Source organism: Juglans regia, chromosome 3, assembly GCF_001411555.2.
Source record: "Juglans regia cultivar Chandler chromosome 3, Walnut 2.0, whole genome shotgun sequence".
In the NCBI taxonomy this organism is placed as follows: domain Eukaryota; kingdom Viridiplantae; phylum Streptophyta; class Magnoliopsida; order Fagales; family Juglandaceae; genus Juglans; species Juglans regia.
This window is the reverse complement of record NC_049903.1, coordinates 684,279-709,381: the sequence shown is the minus strand read 5'-3', so window position 1 is coordinate 709,381 and position 25,103 is coordinate 684,279. Positions and strand designations below refer to the sequence as shown.

The window sequence follows — 25,103 nt, the reverse complement described above, 5'->3', positions numbered from 1 at the left end:
AAGCGTGGGAGCTCAAAAACATTGAATAATGGGGAAGGTAATATCTTCAACTTTAGGCACGCTATTTAGTTGCTGATATGATATTCTAGTTCCGCAAGTGCACGGCGATCTATTTTCTTTTGCGGTTAGTCAGATAAAATGATATGCAAGTTCACAAGGCTTCATTTTTTGGCCTCCCAGCTCAGGTTCAAGATGCAAAGTCACTTCCTACAAAAAAAATTTATAAAAAAAAGAAAGAAAAAATGTATAAAAATAAAAGTGCTCGGTCTCTCGGGCTGACGTTGGACAAGTCGGACACCCGCAAAAAATGAGATGAATTAGGGGAAGTGAAGAAACAGAGACCAACAGGAAAAATGCAGTCAGGTTAGCTAAATTCCCTGAATATACTCTGTCACATGCCAGCAATCCAAACACCAAGTGATGCCAAAGATGAATACGCAGTCTCAGCCTTCTGATTCGGCTTTTATTTGGCCCCAGAAACATCTCAAACCTGAAATCCCTGCACTCTCTTTTCATTTCCAATGATCCACCACGAGTGAAGGATAAATAAAACATGAGAGAACAGTAATAGTAAATAACAACAATGAAAATAATAATAATAATAATAAAATCAAAGTTGGGCATGTACTACTTCTGTCCCACTTGCTGCTGACTTGGTGGAGAGAGAATTGAATGATGACATTCTGACAAAATTAGAACGCCAATTCCGCCTTCAATTTCTCTCCCCCTTCTCCCTTTTTAAATGGCATGTTCGGTAAGAAATGGGCAAAACGAATCGTAATGAAACCTAAAAAGGAAATTAAAGCTGAAGCATTTTCTTCGCTTTGTGCGACAACATTACTATACTGGTGAATAGGAAGGCTGAGAGAACTGGCCTGGGCGTGTACCATAAATGAGCCCACCATGTCGCATTTGAAATTAAAATCAATCAAAACTCTCACAGAAGAAAAGCACTTTGGATTTGGAAGATCCTAATCCTGCAGCTGGAAAAGTCACAAGTGTTCCGGGGTTTTCACTGCCACTGCGTAGTCAAAGATAGATTGCTTAGTTTTTGTTAAGTAGTTTGTGCTCAGCTTGTTTTGTAAACTCCTCGTTTCAAGAATAGAGGAAGGCCGCCCCAGTAGGTGATCTACAATTAAGCCCATGAATGAAAGTGCAGAATATTATAGATGAATTGGGTTTTGGAAGTTCTATACCATCCCGTCTATGTTTGCATGATATTCTCTCCATCATCATTATGGGTTTGGTGCAGCAACTTTGCTTTCTTATGAATTAAAGTAGAGCACTCTTTCCTTCCACCATACGAAAAGGAAGGAAGAACAGCAGACAAATAAAATTATGTGCGTAACTTTTTTTTTTTTTTTTTGGTTGTCCCTGACTTTCTCTTTATAAGGAGGGAGGGATCGAAGCAGCACATGACTTTGATACACAAACCAAGTTACCAACCAAAGGATATGTTCGCTCGGCATGTAGCAAAATGTTAAATATAGTGGTCCACACTCACAGCCCAAAGCAAGTGTAATTATACCAGATTCTGAATAAAGGGCAAACGAACCAGTAAAGCCAACAGTCATGCATGATTTAAATAAATCTAGAAAGATCCATGAATCATGCTACTCTTAAATCCATAACACTAATCTTGGAGGATACTGGTTTTTACCTTTAACATGAATATTGTCTAGAAGACGTACAAAAGCATCCTATATATCAAAGCTACTTATGATCATTTTCAAGTTCATCTTACAAAAGCATCCTCGTATGAATCGATCCCATTTTGTAGTGGTACTAAGTAGCCGATTCTATATATATATATTATCACTGATTGGAGATCCTCCTTATATTATGTGACATTACTCCTCTTGAATCGATCGAATTGGAGAGATTGAGAAGTAAAATAGTAAAGGCTTAATAATTTTGATAAAAAGCATTGCCATGATCGATGTTCCTTTTTTTTTTTTTTAAAGTGAGAAATTATGGGTTATCCTGGCTGTAAATGGGGCTGGGTAGGAGGGAATAAGTTGTACCATGCAAAAGTGTGGATCATATTTGTTTTGTTCATGCATAGCATTGGTAAGGGAAAAAAGAAGCACTTGATTTAAAATAAACCTCTATACTCATTCGATTCAAGAGGAGTGAGGAGGGAAATGCAATCATTCACCCAACCACTCTCCACCCTCATTCCCATATACTATTGCCACCTTTAATCATATTTAGTTATTTACCTATGTTCCCTCAAAAAGTGTTGCTCCCAAAGACATCATAAACACACTCACAAACAACACTCCCATTCTCATCCTCCTATCCCTCTTTAATCATTTCAATTCTCTCTCTCTCTCTCTCTCGTCCATCTCATCCTTATCAGACAAAAAACACACAAAAGTCTCTCTTTTCTCCGTCTAGAATTTTTTTAACTCGTTTGGCCAAGACATGGAGTGAAGAAAGATACTAGCTAATAGCTATCACTCTCTCCGGAGTTTGAACACTAAACTATACAAATTTAAAAAATCAATCTCCTCCTCCTGACTCCTTTACCCACTATTCCCACTCAGACCTGAGACCACAAACACACCAAAAGATCGATGAATAATCCTTATCTCTTACCCTTGGCCTTCGCCTTAGCCTTCTCCTTCCTCACCCTTTCTCTCTGTGTTCCCAATGATACAGACGCACTCACACGTTTTCGCCTCCAGACCGATGCCCACGGCCTGCTCGAGTCCAACTGGAGTGGCAGTAACGCCTGCGCAGCGTCGTGGCGTGGTGTCCGCTGCTCCTCAAACAACAGACGCGTCATCGTTCTCTCCCTCCCTTCTCTTAACCTCCGCGGCCCACTTGACTCTCTGGCCCCGCTAGACCAGCTCCGCCTCCTCGACCTGCACAACAACCGCCTCAACGGAACCGTTTCTCCCCTCACCAACTGCACCAACCTCAAGCTTCTCTACCTCTCCCGCAACGATCTCTCGGGTGAGATCCCACCCGATATATCCTCCATTCAGCGTCTCCTCCGCCTCGACCTCTCCGACAACAATCTGCGCGGCCCAATTCCCAAAGATTTGTCCCAGTTGAATCGGCTTCTCACGCTTCGGTTGCAGAACAACGCCCTCTCTGGGACGGTTCCTGACCTCTCAGCCAGTCTGGTAAATCTCAATGAGCTGAACTTGACGAGCAATGAGTTGTACGGACGTTTGCCTGACGGTTTACTGAGGAAATTCGGCGACAAAAGTTTTTCAGGGAACGAAGGGCTATGTGGGTCGAGCCCCTTGCCCGTTTGCTCGTTCACAGGGACTCCACCGGCGGTTGCTTCTACTCAGACCGTACCTTCGAACCCGAGCTCGTTGCCACAAGCGCCTGTGACTAGTCAAGGCAAAGGAGGATCAAGGAAAGGGCTAGGCACAGGTGCTATAGTGGCCATTGTGATAGCCAACTGCGTGGCGTTGTTGGTGGTGGTGTCGTTCATCGTAGCGCATTACTGCGCGAGAGACCGGAGCTTCTCGGGTTCGTTAGCGGGGAGCGAGAGTGGGAAGAGGAGGAGGAGTGCGAGTAGTTATGGTGGGAGCGAGAAGAAGGTGTATGCCAACAATGGAGGCGGAGATAGCAGCGATGGGACTAACGCCACGGACCGGAGCAAGCTTGTGTTTTTCGATAGGAAGAAGCAGTTTGAGCTCGAGGATTTGCTCAGGGCGTCAGCAGAGATGCTGGGGAAAGGGAGCTTGGGGACAGTGTATAAGGCAGTACTCGATGACGGGTGTACCATGGCCGTGAAGCGTCTCAAGGACGCGAACCCCTGTGAGAGGAAGGAGTTTGAGCAGTATATGGATGTGATCGGGAAGCTCAAGCACCCAAATATCGTGAGGTTTAGAGCTTATTACTATGCCAAGGAGGAGAAGCTTCTTGTCTATGATTATCTTCCAAATGGGAGCTTGCATTCACTTCTTCATGGTTAGTAATAAATTATATCTCTGCTTCTTAGCACGTACGTAATACCTATTAAGAGCAGTGGCATTCAAAATTACATTTTTGGAGATGGATTAATTTGCATCTCAAGAAAAAATTTCACCTTACATTATTATGAATCTTCAAGTCAAATAATAATAAAATATTATTATTTTATTTTTATTTATTTTTTTCTTTCAAATTTCTTTTGTGTCGAGAGAGTAAGAAGAAAGAAATCTCTGGGGAGAATGTTTGGGAGAATGTTTGTTTCGGTTGGTGTTGAGAGAAAGAGGGGGAGGAGAGAGAAAAAAATAGATTTAGAGAGTAAACAGTACATCTTTAAGTTTGTAAAAATATACTGTTTATAACTATACAAATTTTTAAATATGCATAATCTAATATAATCCAATTTAAGGTGATCATATCATGCAAAATATATAATCCAATTTAAGGTGATCATATCATGCAAATATACAGATACATAATTCAATACAAGTACTCTCAAGGCTATAATAATATTTCAGAAATCTCGAAGTGGTGCAATAATAATATACCTGAACTTTGACATCTGAGGGTTTATTTATGTTCGAGTTCAATTATGTTATATTACCTACTTATTATTGTTTCCATCTGAATGATAATTCACGTGAGGCTTCAACGGTATACGATATTATGTTTGGAATAACTATTTAGGGAATCGAGGTCCGGGGAGAATTCCTTTGGATTGGACTACAAGGATCAGCTTGGTGCTAGGAGCGGCTCGAGGACTAGCTAAGATTCACGAAGAGTACAGCGCCTCGAAAATACCTCATGGGAATGTGAAATCTTCGAATGTGCTCCTTGATAAGAACGGTGTTGCGTGCGTGTCTGATTTTGGGCTGTCGTTGCTTCTAAACTCGGTTCATGCCGTTGCAAGATTGGGAGGATACAGGGCTCCTGAACAAGCAGAAACCAAGAGGCTGTCTCAAAAGGCAGACGTGTACAGCTTTGGGGTCTTGTTGTTGGAAGTTCTGACAGGGAAAGCTCCATCCCAGTACCCTTCACCAACTCGGCCACGCGTGGATGAGGACGAACAGGGTGTAGACCTTCCCAAATGGGTTCGATCGGTTGTAAAAGAAGAGTGGACAGCTGAAGTATTTGATCAAGAACTCTTGAGGTATAAGAACATCGAGGAAGAACTTGTGTCCATGCTCCATGTGGGGTTGGCCTGTGTGGTGCCGCAGCCTGAGAAAAGGCCAACAATGCTGGAAGTGGCAAAGATGATAGAGGACATCAGGGTGGAGCAGTCTCCTCTTGGGGAGGATTACGATGAGTCGCGCAATTCACTCTCACCTTCACTTGCCACCACTGAAGATGGATTGGCTTGACGATGCTTATGCTCTTTAAAATTGCTTCAGTATTTGCCAAATGTTTCTATGCTCGTTTAAATTTGCATTGTCTCGCTGCAAATTCTGGCTGTTGCAGACTCTCTTGTCCAATTTCTTTGTAATATTTGTAAGCTTCTATGTTTTCCAATGTTGCTGTTAGTGGAGAGCTCTGATTGTCCAAGATCCATCAGGATAGTTCTATTTTGTTCCGTGTCATGTAACTTTACTTTTGTTCGTCATTTATTTCCAAAGCTAGAGAATCTCAACAAGTACGGTTGCTCTCCAAGCAGCCTTTTTTCCAGCCTCGACAGCCTAATTACCCTGTTAATTAGTTCCATAGCCCCCGAAGGTTGGAAAGTACCACAACGACAAAGGAAGGAACTGCAAAAGCTGTTGTTCCCGATGGACATGGTCGCCAACCACACCCCCTTCTCTTCTCAAAGAAGGCAATATTTCAATCCTATAGCATGTCCACACACTTCAGAGTGCTGAATTTATTCCTTCTTTTACATATAAAAAATTGCAGCCCATTCTCACAACAATCGTCTCTCCTCTCTCCCAGTTTAATAAATTCCACCGTCAACCCCCATGAACATACAATATTATCAGGCATTATTAATAGTAGTTCAAAAATAGATTAAGAAGGTGTGAATTTCATCATACATGTTACGGCAAAACAATTTCAATCTATAACAGACTCATGACTTTGAACTCTATAACTTGCTCCCAAATAAATCCATTATCAGTGCACTCACTGTTAATTCATCTCGACCAACTATTCTCCCAACTAATGGCTTCTTTCAAGTCAACAACATTTACAAATATAAGGATACAAGAAATATAAGCACCTCACTAAGATGCAGATATAGAATAAAGCGAACACTAGAAAGTAGAAACAACATGAACAGTACTGGGCATTTCTGAACCTTGATCAGTTATCGTGTACAGTAAAGGAAGAAAATCACGGCTCAGGATAACCATCCAAGCCTCCACAAATAGTAGCCGGCAGCTGAATTCAAGTGCCCAGTAAGTGTTCCAAGGGTCAACTCACTTGAGATTGCATCTCGTAACATGACCTGGTAATTTATCAGATCAGAGTTTCATAGATATTAGCTAATCCTTCCAGTTTGATCAATCAGTGTACCAACTTGCTCTCCACATAGCGCTTTGGAGATGTTGCCAGGCTCAAGAAGATTAAAGACCACAACTGTACATGAAAAACATAAATTAATCTGTCTGCAATTCCCTCATACTAAACCCAAAACTGCTTCCCATTTCGTTAAATTACTATTGACAGCTTATCATATCCAGGCTTATGAAACTCACATACCTTCACAAGAGATATTGACAATCAAATAATATATAGCATACTTGATTATCAGTTGATCTACAGAAATAATGTTCTATGCCTCAATATGATGCACTGAGATATTGGTTACCAAATGAACTCAAAATGTCTATACCAATATAAAGATGCACCCTACACAGAAGCAAGCACAAAGAAATTACACAAACCAGGAATGCTGTTCTCTTCACAGTAGCTCAGTGCCATTGTGTCCATGGACGTGGCACCTCTGGAGGCCAGATCCCTGAAAGATATGTGCTCAAATGTAAAATTGTTGTCTCGAGAGGTACAATCATACACACCATCAACATTGGTGCCCTTGAGGACTGCCTCGGCATGAACTGAGAGAAAAACAGCACATAATTTACAAAAGACCCAAAAGGTATGTGTGCACATGCATGGCTGTTGTGTCCCTGTCAAGCTAATCCGTTACAAGTAACATGACTCAAATCCGATACTTTTTGCTGAGATTAGCTCTGATACCATTTATAATGACCCAGGAAAGCCCAAGTCACATTAAGACTTATATTTCAAAAGCAATGTTAAAATTGGAGCCCTTTGGAATCATTATACATCACAAGAACTTCTACCTTCCAAACATCTCATTGACCACCCTCTCATACTAAGGCTTCGTTTGGAAGTTGAGCTCATCTCAACTCATCATTACAATTTTTTCAAATCCCAACATAAAATATAATAAATAATTCAACTTTTTCAAATTCTAAAATAATAATAATAATAAACAATAATATTCTAATAATATTTTATCATCTCAACTCAACTCAACTCAACTCACTTCAACATCCAAACCCACCCTAAGTGTGAGATACTATAGTACCTTTGTCTATGTATGCGCACGTGCATGTGAGGGAGAGTGAGAGGGACCATGTGCACCAATACAAATAAAAAAATATCAATAACTTTGGGTGGGGCAGAGACATACTCTCCGAAGCTCGAACAGCCGCAGCTGTGTCGGTGGAAAAGGGTGGATTTCCAAAACCAGCACCAATACCACCAAATATTACTACTCTGCCTTTTTCCAGATGTCGGATGGCCCGTTGCCTACTGTATGGTTCAGCAGCCTCCAGCATTGAAAATGCAGTTTGCACACGTGTCTGAACTCCCATCTTCTCTAATGCTGACTGGAGCAGTACGGAATTCATCACCGTTGCCATCATACTGGCACACATATTACATGTTAGAATAAAAAATCTAATATAATTTTATTGTACAAAAGCAAACAACATAGAACAATTTCTTCTTAATTTGTTGAGCTAAAAGAGAAGAGACGACAATTTCTTCATATACAATACAAAATTTACTCTTTACCATTTATTCTTCTATAGGAGACAATATCAACCTGGCCATGCATATCCTCCCTAGCTTATAGGCATTATTTTTTAGAAGTCAAGCGGCTGACATATCATTATCTACCCCTTCCTTAATAGGCAGGAAAAAACAAAAAAGGAAAGCCACTTTCATCCAATGGAAGTTGAGAGAGATAGCATCATTGAAAATGACAACTACCCTCTCTCTCAATCACAACATATCCATATGAACCATCCGACAATAGGCATGTGTTCAACACTCCTCGAAACAACTGCTCAAGTATGCATAGTATACAAGACAAATTTACAAGAAAATTCATTAATGTTTTCTTAAATCATCATTTATCCCAAAAATTTAAGCTTACTTGGTTCCTCCTCTTTCTCTTGATTTCTTTTAATTTCATCATGGTATAAAGTGGTGGTCTTGATTTCAAACCCAAGTCTACTATATCTCTAAATTATCATGTCAAGTTCATGTCATAATAGATGGGTCCATGTGTTGTATGGTCTAGCACATGAGGGAGTGTGTTAGAGAATATAATTTAAAGGATTCAATTCATCATCTCCTATCAGCTTAAGGTTTTGTAACAATTGATGATTTAACATGAAAGAGAGCAAAGAATTCAGCTTTACAGTATGGTCTCAGATACAACACGTCATGGGTACAAATCTCTTTTTCCAAATTCGGTCTCCATTAGTTTGTAAGATTGGATGGCCAATTCTCCTCCTGATCCTCAATTAGATTGTTTTCCAAGAATATTAACCCAAGTAAGCCATGTATCTGGGAGGATATTAAAAGGACTTTTGATTTTTTGCACCCTGATTTGGTCTTGCAAATTTTTAATAAATATAAGTTCTAAAGCAGAATTAAAATATGTTGTCTTGTAATTACATTTTTGGAAGCTTTTACTTTTCAGTGCACCTTCTACTGGTTAATTCTAGATTTCTTAATAGAAGAAATAACAATTCAGCCAGAGGAAGTAGTGGCAAACGGGATCACACCAGATGCAGCCAAGTTCATAAAATTTTATAAAAAAAATATTAATAATAATAAGCAAAAAAAATTTTGTTGTATAAGTAATGATATAAGTTGCAAATAAGATTTCGTAACATATTTTATGACATATTATCATCACCTGACACAAAATTTAAAACTTATAATATATATGTATGTATCCTAAAATCTCACCTTACATTATTTATCTCAGTGGTAACCATGACTCAAAAGAGAAGACATTATAATTCAAGAATGCAAAGACTTCTAAAAAGCAACAGCATTACCCGATTTGGTATGCAGTACATCGTTCTAAACCTGTAGTGGTGACCCACGTATCTCCACAAAAGAAGTTACGACCTCCAACAACAATTGCCACCTAGGATACCATGAAAAATGAAGAACGTCCCATGCCAAGTACAAAACATAAGCAAACATCCATGTTGCCAAGAGTAATCATGCCAAAAATAATACCTCTACACCAAGGCGGCAAGCCATTGCAACTTCTCTGGCAATCAACGTTACTACCTGACAATCAAGAAGAAAACAATTTAACTTAGGTTACAACCCAGATAACATATTAAGGTGAGAACCCTTTCTCACAAAAAAGGTCAATATTCAAGCTTATTCTATCAAATTTTCTATATATATAGTGGGCTCACACCAAACCTTCGGGTCAATATTGTTAGGGCCACTGCCAGCAAGAGCAACACCACTAACTTTGAAGACTACTCTCCGCCATCTAGGGTTTGATATTGATTTTGGTTTGACATTGTTTACCTGACCTACAGGACCGGGCATTGCAATTGTTGATCTGCAAAAGCACATTTATCAGAACATACGGCGAGGATTAAAATCCCACCATTAACTTCAAGATGTCTCGCAATAAAGAAAAGTTCACAGACGGTTTTCTTTGACCACTGTGAATAATTAGACATGCCTCGTTTAGTTTCAGTGAAATTAATTAGGATACAAAAGATGAGGACAAAACTCAACGAATTCCTATCTATAAGCGTCTATGAAATGCTAACATCCCTGTGATGATGCAAATTAATTATATACCTGCTTGTTGAATAAATTAGCCCTATCCTTGCATGTGAAAACAAATCACAGTGTATATCAACAAGATCAACAAAAGTCCAAATGCATAAAGCACAAATGCTGTGAAATATACATTTTGTTGCAAATGAAAAGCACCAATTTAAATCAAGCTTACATAACCACTTCGCACCTACACAATCAACATTAAAACTTCAAGTTTTGGGAGCACAAGGAGACCAGCCAGGTACATGTTTCCAGGATAGATATCCAGTAAACTTTTCAGACGCATACTTGTAAGATTAGTTGCTGCTAGGTGCTGCTTATATTCAAAAACTCGTCTGCTTTTATAATCAGGGTGAAGGGCTCATCTAAAATGTCACATGATTGCAAATAGATACTTATAAAGATTCATGCTTGTCAAGCTAGGTTTTCCTTCTTCTTTTTGTAAAATATCATTTTAAATACAAACTTTGTATTAGAGAAATTATTTCTGTTCCACTTATAAAAAAATAAAAAATAATAATTTTTGTTTCATTTCTCCATTACAGTATACAGTGTGTGTGGACTTCTGAATAAAACCAGCTACTAGATTTTTTCTATAATCACGTTTCTCATAAATCTTGAGCAGGTAAGAGTAATAGTATGCTGATAATTTGTACACACAGGGTTCAATATCACCCACCGACCCACTAATTCACTAGATCCATTTTCATCACAGTACGGCAGTACCAACCAGATAAGCAAGCAGAGCGGCTGCTTTGACTCTCAAAACAGTTATCAATTTCAGGGAGATTTCGAATCAAACCCACTGCGATACAATACTAGAAGAAGAGGGGACAAAACCCCAAAAGCATCAAGCATAGAAGCTTTGGAAAATGCTATCTCAGAACCAAGAAACAAATAATAACAAATGTAGAATAGATAACCAAATTGACGAAAGCATTTGTTCACCTCTTCGTCTGCCTAGGCGTGCTTGCGGAAGAACCACCGCCTTTATCTTCGTCAGTCAAAGCCTTTACCGGCAGCGAATTGCCAACAATGTGCTCCATTTGCTTGAACCACGGCCAATGGCTCACAGAAAGGCCGCCATTGGTCATTCTCTGGCGCTCCAGCTTGTACCGCTTCTTCAAATTATCCACTTTGTTCTTGCACTGTTCCACGCTCTTCGTCTGCTTCTCGCACCTCTCGCTCACCGTCGCCGCCACCTCCTCCCAGTCCCTTCCTCTCAGATTCCCGCGGTTCAGCTGCGTAAACTTCTCCGTGTACGCGTCGAGCAGACAAGCGATCGCTGCGTCGCTCCACTCCTCCCTGTCCTTCCGGTAATCTCCGCCTCCGGAAGTACCGGCACCGCCGGAGGGCTTTGATTTTTTGTTGTTGTTATAGCCGTAATTGGTAGCTCCGTCGCTGAGCTCCTCACGGTCCTTCCTCTTCTCGGTCCGCAGATCGACAATTCTAACCCTATTTGGATCGGTTCCATTGTCGTAAGGGTTGGAACAGAAAGCGGCGTCGTTGTAGTCTTCTCCGTCGTCCTCCTCTTCTTCTTCTTCGGCGCCGCTGATCTTCTGCGGGCTGGCGGCGGAGGGAGAGATGATCGATTGGGACGGAGGTGGCGGCGCGTGGACAGGATTGGATCTGGTTGCGAAGCGGTGGGGCGCGTAGGTTTGGTGGAGGTGATGAGAGGCTGGGATTTGGGGATGGTTAGGGTTAGATTGGTGGTGGTGGTGGTGGTCGTCATCGAGGAGAGAGAAGTCGTCACAGGAGGCCATTAGAGGACGTTAAAGTTAGGGTTCGGGAACGACGACGTTAGCGGAGAAGGATGAGAGAATGGGAACGGGGACGAGGCGTCTTAACGGACAGTGAGTTGGTTTAGGAAGGGCCGTGACGGTCCCGTTAATTGATTTAGGTAACATATCGGCGCGTGGCCACGTGGGTGGGACCCGGGTGGGAGAGACTGAGAATAGTAGTCGTACATCTTTGATTATTGCCTCCCATTGTGATCGGGTTGATTTGCGAAACTGGGCTTTTTCTTTGTTTATTGCCTTTCATTGTGATCGCATTCTCGGAGCGTCTAATTGCTTTGGTCCGTTGGGTTGATTTTTGGGAAAGAGGGCTTTTGCTTTGGGCTGGCAGGGTTGTGAAAATTTCTGAATGGGAGTTTTTTCATCCGAGTTAAAAGTAGTTACTGCCCATTTACAACTTTGACACAACAATAAACATTAAAAATAAAAATAAAAATCACTTTAATTGATACAAATGATATGATAATCAACGGTATAAATGTACTAATTTAATTATTTTTTAATGTTAGTTTGTTAACGATGCATAGTAATTCTAATAAATGTACTAATATTATAATTTAGAACCAATAAAATTAGTACAGACACGACTCTCTAATAAATATTATTTATTTATTTTTAATTCAAACCCAAACTAAAGTTGTTTAATAATTATTGAATAATTACCTCCCTATCACTTCTCATTAACGTGTATATATATATATATATATATTTTGTAAACTTTGAACTTTATGCATTTCTAATAATTGTTTAATTGGTGAATAATGGTATGCTGTCTATGGATTAAGAGAAATTCTATTTGCAGTCCTCAAGTAGAGACTGCATGTGCAGGCACATTATTAAATAAGAGAAAACATCATTTTAAGAGGGATAATTTTATAATTTTTAAAAATTTTAAAGTTAAAATAGTCTAGACTTACATTGCAATCCCCAAATAAAAACTATATCTAGCATTGCTCATGGATTAATGAATGATTATTTTTGTTGGTATTAATTTTGAATGTATTGGCAAAAATACATCGTTAGGGATAATGAATTAATTGATGCTTACCTAGTTTAATAAGATTGGATTTCTCAAATTTTGTTGGTTTCGGAAATTCGGTGTTGATTGTCAAAGTCAATTTTGATCGATGTTCTGGATCTCATTTGGTCTAGGTGCGGTTTGGATAGTGAGGTGAGATAAGATGTTTTAGATGAAAGTTAGATAAAAATTTGTTTTAGATGAGATGGTTTAATATTATTATTTGTTTTATAATTTAGAAAAGTTAAATTATTTATTAAATTTTATATAAAAATTTAGAAAAATTATAATGGTGAAATCAAATTAAATGAGATAAAACACTCTCGCTATCAATCCAAACGGATCATTTAACGCTATAGGCAAAATCAACAAACCCAACCAAAATCTCAGTTGTTTAGCAATGCCTCCACCTCCAAATAAAAAACTATATACATGTTAACAAAAAAAAAAAACATTTTCAGCATCCAAAATCCAATAACCCACTTTACTCCCAAAAAACCTACATTTAATGGTCCTTAAAAGACTTTTAGAAATCCCTATATTTGGACTTTTTGCTATAACCAAAATTTATTAAAAACTTAAAAGCTTGAACCTAAAAATTAAAAAATAGAAATAAATGTCTCTTTAACAAATAATTCTTAAGAGTTAAGTGTACTACGAATTTATTCTCACTTGAGTTAGGTTTTTCTTTATTTTCTTATACATTATTTTGTTATACATTAATTTTCTCATTTTCGCCTAGTTTCAAGGGCCCTATTTGGAACTTAGATTGAATTTAAATCAAGTCAGTTCAATCTAATTTTAACTAAGTCTAAAATCTAAAAATTCAACTCTCAAATTACTAAACTAGTTTCAACTCAAGACTTACAGTTAGGATCCACAATTTTTTTCAATTCTACAATTTTTTACATGCGAGATCCACAACTTTTTTCAACTTTCTATAAATATATCTAAATTCATCTTAACATTAAAACACATCTAAACTCACCTCAGGTGGCCCTCACAAAACTCGCTTTATCATCTCAACTCATTACTATTTATAAAGAATTTAACTTATCTCGACTCAATTCAACATCTAAACGAAATCACTTGTTTTCTTATTTTTTCTCCATTCTCCACTTCTTCATCTAATAACAAATAAATAGCCATTATACGTTTTAGGTGATATTCAATACATGTGAACTTGCACTACTATGAATCATACATCCATAAGTGATACTATTTTTTATTTTATTTTTTTGTATATTGAGTATATTTACAATATTTATATCTTATTTATATTATTCTAATTATCACAAAATTAGTTCGTCCCGCCCATAAAATGAATTTTGGGATGAGTGGCAGAAAGGTCAACCGTCAATGCAGGTTTAATTAAAATTAGAAATGCCCGAACATACCAAGAATAAAATGAATGACTTGTAGATTACGACCATACAAATTAAAAAGAAGAAAATAAACGGTAAAGTAAAAATAAATAGCAAATCCTTTGAACATTATAAAATGAGTAATTCTACATACAATCGTGAAGTGTATAACCGCCGCGTAATCGCTTTGAAAAAGAGTGAGGTCCACTATTAAAAAATTAATTTTTTTCATGTGGGTCCCATGTTTTATTCATTTTTTTCAAAGCGATTACGCGGCGGTTACGCAATTCACGGTTGTAAGTATATTTTCTCTTATAAAAATAACTTAGCTTAGGGCCGACGCACAATACGCGTGTCAAGACGTGGGGTGGAGTTTCTTTCATGAGATAAAAGAGTGTGCAATTAGAGTTTAGTGTATGTTTGAGTGGAAAATATAATTTATAATTTATAATTTTAAGGATTATAACTTATAACTTAAGTAATAAGTCATAATATTAAAAAGTTATTTACTATTTAGTAATTATATATTTAAAATACTTTTAAATATGTTTAAAAGCAAATTAAAAAATATTTTCCAATGTAGAAATAATGATTATTTGAATTTTCAAAAATTATGACCATATAATTTTTAAAAGTTTAAAAATTGTAATTATCTAAAAGTTTTATGGATATTTTCGTACATTGACAATCTTTTTAAAATTCAAATTACGTCCTGCAATATCCGAAAAAGTATGTTTGAGGATTCAAATATACTTTTTAACCTATTTGAGTTTAAAACTACTTTAATACGTAACACTCAAATAACTTAAATGTCATATTAAAAAACTTTTAAAACTATTTAAGTACTTTTTAAAACTTCTACCACATTCCCAAATAGGCATTTAGCTAATTCAACTCACTCCACTTCAAAATGATTTATTTAGCTTAATTAAAGTCGACACTTTATTTATGCTTCTAATCTCTTCGGTATAAATTAAGAAAGTATTTTAAAGAAACGTATGTCTATACACAATTTTCATTAAAAATATATATATATATATATTGGTATAATTTGATGTGATCAATCAGATTGTAAAATTATTTTTATTGTAAAATAGATCTAACGTATTATATTAAATTACGTCAATGTATAAAATTATTTATATAAGATTTGTGATTAGTCCTAATAGTTACCTATTTTAAATATATATATGATTTTTATCATAATCCGACATCACAATTTAATTAAAAAAAAAATGATTTGTTTGAATACTTAGAATATCAATAAATGATAGTAAAATTATTTGATTTAAGATGTTTTAATGGACTTTGGGAAAGCAGGACAAAAAAAGTTGAATAAAAATATTAAAAAATTATTTGAATATTATTTTTGTTTTGAAATTTTAAAAAATAGTATTCTTTTTTATATTTTCTTTCAGAATTTAAAAAAATATAATGATTAGACAAATAATTTGAAGATTTTAAATTGAAAAATATTTTGTAATCAAGTAATTTTTAAAAGGAAACATTTGAAAATCAGTTATGTTGCCAAACAAATACTTAGTTTCTTTGGAGCAAAATAGAAAAAATATATAATTAGAATTTAAATTTTATTAGAAGAAAAATTATAAGTTGGGGGAGGATACAACATATAGACACTCTCTACGTTACTAATAAGATGGAATATAAAGGTTGGAATCCTGACAGAGTGAAAAACCCTATTCTCGCTCTCTCATTTTTTTCTCTACACAGTTGCTCCCTAAAAAAATATAGACCAAAGAAGTGGGGTTGGCTTTGGCTTAGCCCTCCCTCATCATCCCTCATCTCTCTTCTCTATAGTTTTTATTTTATTTTTTTGGTTTTTTTTTGTCACAGTAGGGTGAAATGCATATATGTTATTCTTCGGAGCCAGGTGACCACCACGTGCCCCACCGCAAGATTCCCAAGGCCCCGATCATTCAGACAGACGAAGAATCTCGTTAAACAAAGCGGCGCGTGAGCCACACGCTTAGCCCAAAGTATGTATGTGACATCTACGCGCCATTGCAAGGTAAGCTTTATCGCTGCCACACGCGGCTTTTTTGGGACTAGAGCCATTGGTTTCTTCATACTTGATGTTCTGTCGTACTTCCAGGGCGGCGCACCACTATAGTCTTAGTGTTTGCATTTTTTATTTCCTCTAAAGTTGAAAATGTGGATCTATAGCTTTTCAAGTTGTAATTCACTATTTTTTTATGTATATTTTACGTTTTCTGTTATTTTCTTTGTTTTAAGTTAAAAAAAATACATAGTCTCTTGATTTGTTGTCCATAGAGTGTGTCATCTATTTTGTTTTAGACAGAGTGTGAGGTTATTTAATTCTATCTTATGATAAAATGTGGGGTTTGTTAAATCTGTCTTAGGATAGAATGATGATATCTTTCAGACGGTTTGTCTATGGAGAATTATATCAATAGATTAGACCATGTCAGTCACAAAGAAATTTGTGTATTAGGGAGCCTTAAAAGTAATAGTTGACTTGTATTCTATATGTTTCAGATCAAAGTTGTAATATATTGTTATGAATGAATAAAGTTTGTTTTACCTTAAAAAAAATATATGGAATATAATTTATGAGTAATGCTACTCATAATTTCAATTATCATCATTTTATAATGTGATATTAGACGATTAAAGATTATTTATTATATTTTATTTGTGAACCTATTATCTAATATCATATCATGAGATTATGAGTAGATAATGAAAAAAAGAATGATGAATATATTTTTTCATAAATTATATAAAAAAACTTAATCAATTACGACTTAAAATTATATCATTATAATTTACCCAACTTATAGAATACAGGGTCTCTAATCTCTATTAAAAATAGACAGGGGCTGGCTACCCGGCCCGACGACCGTACTGCAATCATGGTACCAGAGCGGGAGCAGCTCATAAGAGTTGACCACAACGGAAAAGTGGGCTGTGAAGTGTGAAGTGATTTTGTAGTGGGGACTGGGGACGGGGCAGAAACGGTGTGACGGCACTCCTATGTGGTTTAGGCCAAATGTCCAAATCCAACCAACATGAACATGCGATGCGCCCCCTTTCTCTTGCGCCACACGAAAGGCCACCTAACAGTAACTGCCCCGACACATCATTAGCAGCTGCTTTTTAGTTTTTTGTTAGTTAGTTTAGCACACGGCCACCAGCACGCGAGGATATCAAGTACCACCAACACACATTTTTCCACCTTCCCACGCGAATCTGCTGAGCTAGAATTCCACGTGTTATAAATTCAAAGTGGTCTTCTATTTTTTGGTTTCTTTATTAACTTCTTCTTTCTCCATTTCAAATAAGGATTCGTTTGGTTGATCAATTCATTTTAATTTATTATTATAATTTTTTTAAATTTTAATATAAAATATAATAAATAATTTAACTTTTTCAAATCTTAAAATAATAATAATATTAAACAATAATATTATAATAATATTTTATCATCTCAACTCAATTCAACTCACTTCAACATTCAAACACAATTTAAAACAATTAAAGTTGAATTACAAAAAAATGAAAAAAAGAAGTATCGAACGAGTGGGAAACCGAAAAGTAGAAGCATCTGAAGTTTGAACATTCGTATTTCGTAGTTACAAAAACCATATTCCAAGTTTTCTAAATAAGAAAAGCAACAAAAATCCCTTCGCCCCCTTTTCATCTCATCAGCGGACTCTGATCGAAGCCCATTCTTGTTTTCTGCCGTTCTCTGCTCTGACCTGAGACCTCTCTCTTTCTCTCTCCTCTATTTTTTATTGTTGTGGTACTTGGTTCAGAGCCACCCTTAACACGAAAGATGCATTCTAATCATCTGCTTCTAGAGGAGCCCATTAGGATGGCATCCATTCTGGAGCCATCCAAGGCCGTAAGCATCTTGATTCTTTCTTAATTTTGCATTTGTTTTATTTTATTTTATTCAAATCCTTTTTATTAGTCTGCTCAACGTTGATCTTTAGAATGGGATCTATCTATTTAGTTTTGATGATTTTGTGGTTTATGACTCGTTTACAGAGTTTCTTTCCTGCAATGACTAAGATCGTGGGGACTCTGGGGCCGAAATCTCGATCCGTGAACATTATTTCGGGTTGCCTCAAGGCTGGAATGTCTGGTATGAGGCTTTTGCTTTTGCGTGCTTTTTGTTCGGCTATATACATTCACTGCCTCTTTTTTGAGAAGCTTTATTCTGATGGTCTTGGAGTTGGTTTGTGTTTTGTTTGGCAGTGGCCCGATTCGACTTCTCGTTGGGTGACCCGGAATATCACCAGGAAACTCTGGAGAATCTGAAGGCTGCTGTGAAGAGCACTCAGAAGCTTTGCGCTGTATGTTACGTTACGTTACGTTGTGCTACGTTTCTAAGGATTCTGAAATATTAGTTATTTAAAAGTTTATTTTCTTACTCTGTTCTGGTGCTGAGATTATGGATCATATTAGTTTACGGGAAAGCGGGATATTGCGCCTTGATCGATTTATTGTAGGAAACGCTTGCTAATGCATTGAGCTCAGTGGATTTTTCTTTTTCTCGAATTTCCTGTGTCTTTTTTTGTTGGGTTTCTTTTTATTTTTCTTTTTCTTCACTCCTTAATAAGAAAAAAGAAAATGGAAAAGGGGACGGAGAGTTTAATGTTCACTCCTTTGGGTTCTATATATGTATTTAGGCATTGTTTGGTTTGTATTTTGGAAGTATTTTTATTGCTTTTGAAATGAAGATTAATGACGTGCTCAATGCTAATCAATGAATAATTTCTTTTGCAAAAAGAGGGAGGGAGGGAGGGAGGGAGGGAGGGGGGGCTCTTCTTCTTAAGCGGTTTGCTGTCGTGAATTGAGCAATCTTAGAAATCTTAGAAAAGGAATTGAGCAAACTATTCTTCCCTGCATGTCAGGTTATGCTGGACACTGTGGGCCCTGAGTTGCAGGTCGTCAATAGAAGTGGGAAATCTATTTCGCTTCAGATGGACGCTTCTGTTGTTCTGACACCAAATCAAGAACTAGAAGCCTCTTCAGACCTATTGCCCATTAATTTTGATGGGCTGGCAAAGGTTTGATAATAATTATCAGCTTATTATCATATAGCTTTGGTGTATATGGTGAAATTGTTGCGGAAGCTCCTGCAGAATTGTATCATTATTGTTCTGAATAGTGTGCATTATGTGAATCATGATATATGATGTCTTGTTTACTGTCATCTACTAGATTTTACTTGCTCTTCACTAAAAAATTTTACTTGCCCTTCTTGTAGACCGTGGGGCTTGGGTTTTGGATTCTAGATAACATATGCAGGAAATCACTGATCTGCTTATAATGAATAAAATAGTAAATTGTAAATCTAATCGAGTGCTGCAGCATGTACAGTGTGATCTAATCATGAAATAACATATGCCTGTAGTTAGATGGTGTATTCTCTTAGAATTTACACTCTTTCTTATAAATTCTAGAACAAGAAACTAAGCCTTGGATTTTTTTTTGCAGGCAGTGAAGAAGGGAGACACCATTTTTGTGGGTCAGTACCTGTTCACTGGAAGTGAAACTACTTCTGTTTGGCTGGAGGTAAGATATAGACGACCAAGAAGGCTCATGCCATTGGAATAGATGCCTTTTTCCTATTGGGATATTATCTTTCATTTTCTTTTATGAGGAGATCATCTGTAACAAGGATGCATTGAATTGAATAATACATGCCCAATTGATTAGTCATATCTGGAGTTGTGAAGGTTTCTGAAGTGAAAGGGGAAGATGTTGTTTGTGTGATAAAGAACACTGCAACACTGGCCGGATCATTGTTCACTTTGCATGCCTCTCAAATTCATATCGATCTGCCTACCCTCTCTGATAAAGATAAGGAGGCAAGTAATGACTCCTGAATGTACACTATTTAGTGATTAGTGTATGGGCTGCAGTGCCTCTTTCTCTCTCATTTTGTTTTTGGTAATTCTATTTAAGTGCATTTCGTGATATTTCATTGCTCATTTCAGGTTATAAGCACCTGGGGAGTTCAAAATAAAATTGACTTCCTCTCACTGTCATATACCAGGCACGCAGAAGATGTTCGACAGGCAAGTATTTTTCCTTGATGTATTTTCCTTTTACTTTGGCTTCTTTCTAGAATTGATATGTTTCTTTGTATTCTAGTTATTTTAGATGTTGCATTGATTTTACTGGACTAAGTCTCTGTGATTTCTTATATTGGGTTCTAATTCCAACGAGGTGTATTTCCACCCGATTACTTGGGCTACACCTATTGTTATAATCAATAAAATTCACATGTACTTGTAAAAAAAAAAGAGTTAGTATAGTTGTTTGATAACTTCTCTAACAGGCTTCTTAGTGCTGGAATGCAGGCCCGCGAGCTTCTTTCTAAGTTGGGTGACCTAGATCAGACTCAAATTTTTGCAAAGATTGAAAACATTGAAGTGAGTTTCGTCTTAGTATCTACTAAAATTGTCTAAGTTCTATAGAAGGCTTTAATTCGATTTCTTTTTAGGGGTTAACACATTTCGATGAGATCCTACAAGAGGCAGATGGTATTATCCTTTCACGTGGGAATTTGGGCATAGATCTCCCTCCCGAAAAGGTTAGTTTCCAAACTTGGATAAAATAGTCATTTCATGGTGTTATGCTTTAATTGTGAAAAGTTAAGCTTTAACACTTATAAATTGGGTAACTACATACTTATCAAAAAAATAAATAAATTAGGTAACTATAACTACATGGGATATATAGTTGTGCTTCATTTTAGCTCAAATTGCTTCCATAGATAGATAAGAATTCATATACTTATCTTTGCCTCTGTTATATATTTTTATCTATGTGCTAACTTTCCAATTTTTATTGGAAAAAAAGTAATTGCGCCTTTTTTTGAAATCTACGATATCTAATGTTTTCTTTTAGAATTCAAGCCTTGATTTACAAGTACCAAGATTATGAAAGTTTACCTTATATATAAAACATATCCAGCACTGTGCAACATACTTTGCATCCTATGATATTTTCCCTCTAACTCTAATATATATCAATGAAACCTTCATGTAAAAAGAAAAATCCAGCACTGTGCAACATACCGTGCATACTATGATATTTTCTCCCAACTCTAATATATATAACTGAATAATCTTCGTGCTATCAAAACTAATTATTTGCGTCAGCCAACATATCTTATGTACCTTGCAGGTGTTTTTATTTCAAAAAGCTGCGCTTTACAAGTGTAACATGGCTGGAAAACCTGCTGTGGTTACTCGTGTAGTGGACAGTATGACTGACAACTTGAGACCAACTCGTGCAGAAGCAACTGATGTTGCCAATGCTGTGCTGGATGGTGTGTCACTATTTTTCTGGTTTTAACACTTGTTAATTTAGAAAACCTTGATGCCAAAGTCACGGATTTCCTTGATGCGGGATTGGATATAATATGTGATTGTGTGTGAAATACTACGATGCGCTCGGTGGATTTAGGTCCATTTTATGGTTCCTCTTTTCTCTTCTTTGTATTTGATTTCTGTTTGACATTGCTGTAAGTATTACATGCAAACGGACTTTCTTGTCTAACACATTTTTTAATGGGTGCAGGAAGTGATGCGATTCTTCTGGGTGCTGAGACTCTACGTGGGTTGTACCCTGTTGAGACTATCTCTATTGTTGGTAAAATTTGTGCTGAGGTATATCTTCTCTTGAATCATATTTTTGTTGATTGACTAATTTATTTTTGTTTGTGGGGTTTAAACTTATGAAAGTTGAATCTTGAAGAATATTGAACTCATCATGCCTTTCAGTGACTCAAGTCCTGAACTTGGGCATGTGGAAAGTTTGGGTTTTACAGATACATGCTCTATTGTGAATGCTAGTAGTTTTCTTTTGCTGTAAGGGAGTTGTAGTTGTTCTATGTCTTGTTCATTTTTATTTACTGAATTGGGATGTCAACATCATGAGCTGAAGCACAAGGATGGGAAGCCAATAACTGGCAGCGTTGTGGGTCTTGTTTAGTAACTGAAACAGTGAGATCCTGATAGAATGATAGGATCTGGACTGAAGCAAATTGTATTTTTGGCTTGTGTGTAACCTGTTGACACCCTGTTCATGAATATGATGTATATACATGCCTTGATTGTTATTGCTAGGGTACTTTTGCATATCGATAATTGTAATGAATTGGCTTGTAGTTGTGACTTATTGGAATGTGGTGATTATTACATCTATACCACGCATTCCCAATCATTGCTTGGATTTATTTTTCCTACGGTAATGGCTTATTTTAGACTAATGGTGTTCCACAATATCTTCTAAATTGCTATGAGAAGAATGTATTTGTTGTTTTAATAATTGTTGGACAATACTAATCCAGCCTTTGCTGCATGTCAAGTATTCAGGGTAATTAGTTATCTATTAGTAGTGCTTCAAGAATTGATAACGTGTGTAATAATCCTGGATTTAGGAACATGCACATTGTACGAGGTTTTTCATTATTTGTTTTTTTCCCTCTGAAATAATCTTTGTAGGCAGAGAAGGTTTTCAATCAAGACCTTTATTTTAAGAAGACTGTCAAATATGTTGGAGAGCCAATGACCCACTTGGAATCTATTGCTTCCTCAGCGGTATTCATTTTTAAATGCTGCTCTTTTTCATTAATATATTTTGTTGTTAGTTATACTGCACCATCACAGTTCTTGTTGAAATTATTGCACCATCAAATTGGATTTCTCATAGACCAATATTCACTTGTCAAGGTACGAGCTGCCATTAAGGTGAAGGCATCTGCCATTATTTGTTTCACCTCTTCAGGAAGGGCTGCAAGGTACTATCTTGGTGGATGGTTTAATGTAAATGTGCATGTAATGGGTATATTCGAAAATAAAATGTTTCTATTTGTCTTTCCGATTTATCAGTGTACAAGCTTGAATTTCTATTTTCTGAAGGAAAAAAAAAAGAAGAAGAAATGGGGTTGGGGATGTACATCCATAATATCAATCACATTGGAAACTCATCTGCAGCCATTTATTTTGACTCTTTCTAAATAAAATTACATGACTATGGACAGATTGATTGCCAAGTATAGGCCAACAATGCCAGTTATATCTGTTGTCATTCCCCGGCTTAAGACAAATCAGCTGAAATGGAGCTTTAGTGGAGCCTTTGAGGTATTCTCTTGACCTTTTGAAAGAAGTCTTTTTGTTTTATTCTAAGAAAATTTTGATGAGGAAAACCCTTCTAGTAACTGCATTCTTCTTGTTCAAATAGTTTCTTGAGGTTTGGAAGGATAAGCATTGCTGGTTATCCTTCAGTTTTTTTTTTCCTTAAAATCTTTAAATATTTGGTTGTAATAATGCTAAACATCTTAATATAAGCCATATAAGTTTCTATTTCAATCACCATATAGGAGAAGGAACGATTGATTAAAATTGAAGTCTTACGCAGGTTTTGATGCTTATGGTATGTTCCCCTTATGTTGTTGGTTTGAAGCTCAGGTTGTTATCCTCTTGTTTTCTTGTCCAGGATCAACTGTCTAGTTCGTATCCCATGTCGGAAAGCCTTTATCCCTTTAATGTAATATTCCTTTTATGAATCTTGTTGAGTTGTCATTATGGATTATTACTTCTTATATAAAGAATGTGTAGCTAAATCTAATGATGCAATGGTTTACTATTAATATTGCCTAAATTTACTGTATAACTTGGATGTTGTCATCAATGGTTTTAACTTAATTCTATGTCTCTAACTAATTTCCAGAAACATTTTTCCTTTTCTGGGGGGAAATTCAGTGCACTTTTATGATTTTTTTTTTTTTTAAATTTTCTCAATTAATTATTGAAATTTCATAGTCATTTACTTTGTACCTCCCCATTTATATCCAATCTAATGAATCCATCTGTTTGCTTCATGGATAGGCAAGGCAATCACTTGTAGTCAGAGGCCTCTTCCCCATGCTTGCGGATCCCAGACATCCTGTAAGTTCTTATTTTACCTATTGTAACTTGGTAAAGGCTCTTGATGAAATTGTCGGAAAAAAGAAAAGAATAAAAGTAAATATTTTTTGTTTAACAAGTACGAATACCGTTGCCTTGCCCAAGGATTTGGCATTTTCCTATGTACCGATTATGAGTTGTGTGTTCATCCTAATCTTTCTGACTCCAATCCGAGGTTACCCGTGTGGAATGTATGCTTAGTTGTGCATGGCTTATAATCATACGAATATGGGTTTTTTCATTGGCATTAATTATGCGATGTTACTTTGTTATTCATCAATTATATTTTATGAAATCTGTATCTCCTAATATTGCAGGCGGAGTCTACAAGCGCTACTAATGAGTCGGTTCTAAAGGTTGCCCTTGACCACGGAAAGACAGCAGGAGTGATTAAATCGCACGATCGAGTTGTTGTGTGCCAGAAAGTTGGGGATGCATCTGTGGTCAAGATTATTGAGCTTGAGGATTAATATAAACTGTTCTCATCGTCAGTCTTGAGGTATTGCTTATAGTTTTTTGAAACGTTGGGAGGACTGTAGCTGTCACCCATATGGTTCTACATCTCAGGTCACGAGGACTAGGCTACTAGCCTGCATGTGACTTGATATATATATTGATTATTGCTGTTTTTGTAACGTGTTCGATCATCCAAGTAATACGAGCGCAGGTGGGCATCTTTTTCAAATTGGAGGCAGTATCATTGGTCCGTATTGTGATGAAATAATAAGTGCTATTGTATTCAAATCGTTATTTTGGTGTTGTAGACGCTCTGCTCTTTGTTCTTTATTAAATGATTGTTCGTTATTTTGGCTAGCTGTAGGGACAACAATGACTGGGGTTATCGATAAAGATAATAAACAAACTGGAACAAAATGTCATTTACATACAAATAAAAGTACCCCTAAACTTGCACCCTTTAGCGCTCTTTGAGAAATTAGGTTTTCTT

General features: G+C 36.6%; 3 protein-coding genes across 7 annotated transcripts; 2 read left to right on the top strand and 1 right to left on the bottom strand.

Moving 5' to 3' along the window:
- The first annotated feature begins 2,329 nt into the window (after window positions 1–2,329).
- On the top strand, window positions 2,330–5,595 carry LOC109015904 (leucine-rich repeat receptor-like protein kinase PXC1). Its single transcript, XM_018998353.2, has 2 exons — window positions 2,330–3,936; window positions 4,624–5,595. Exons 1-2 carry the CDS (start codon window positions 2,580–2,582, stop codon window positions 5,295–5,297), a joined length of 2,031 nt encoding a protein of 676 aa, XP_018853898.2. The 5' UTR covers window positions 2,330–2,579; the 3' UTR covers window positions 5,298–5,595.
- A 304-nt stretch (window positions 5,596–5,899) lies between these two features.
- LOC108984787 lies at window positions 5,900–11,984 on the bottom strand. Of its 4 annotated transcripts, none has more exons than XM_018956845.2 (7): window positions 10,957–11,982; window positions 9,634–9,778; window positions 9,439–9,492; window positions 9,252–9,343; window positions 7,586–7,821; window positions 6,813–6,983; window positions 5,900–6,504 (listed from the first exon to the last, which is right to left on the bottom strand). In XM_018956845.2, the coding sequence occupies exons 1-7, from the start codon at window positions 11,769–11,771 to the stop codon at window positions 6,407–6,409; spliced, it is 1,611 nt and encodes a 536-aa protein (XP_018812390.1). In that variant the 5' UTR covers window positions 11,772–11,982; the 3' UTR covers window positions 5,900–6,406. The 4 variants fall into 4 exon arrangements, with proteins under 4 accessions (XP_018812390.1, XP_035544467.1, XP_018812391.1 ...); XM_035688574.1 differs by having other exon boundaries at window positions 5,999–6,504; window positions 6,807–6,983; window positions 10,957–11,984; XM_018956846.2 differs by having other exon boundaries at window positions 5,999–6,504; window positions 6,813–6,886; window positions 10,957–11,984.
- Window positions 11,985–17,776: 5,792 nt separating this feature from the next.
- LOC108979677 (pyruvate kinase 1, cytosolic) lies at window positions 17,777–24,961 on the top strand. Of its 2 annotated transcripts, XM_018950388.2 has the most exons (17): window positions 17,777–18,072; window positions 18,219–18,315; window positions 18,429–18,526; window positions 19,088–19,243; window positions 19,674–19,751; window positions 19,916–20,047; window positions 20,177–20,257; window positions 20,543–20,614; window positions 20,686–20,775; window positions 21,372–21,516; window positions 21,768–21,856; window positions 22,694–22,789; window positions 22,922–22,989; window positions 23,233–23,332; window positions 23,688–23,738; window positions 24,080–24,139; window positions 24,475–24,961. In XM_018950388.2, the coding sequence occupies exons 1-17, from the start codon at window positions 18,004–18,006 to the stop codon at window positions 24,625–24,627; spliced, it is 1,635 nt and encodes a 544-aa protein (XP_018805933.1). In that variant the 5' UTR covers window positions 17,777–18,003; the 3' UTR covers window positions 24,628–24,961. The 2 variants fall into 2 exon arrangements, with proteins under 2 accessions (XP_018805933.1, XP_018805935.1); XM_018950390.2 differs by lacking the exon at window positions 23,688–23,738 and having other exon boundaries at window positions 17,778–18,072.
- The last annotated feature ends 142 nt before the right edge of the window (window positions 24,962–25,103 follow it).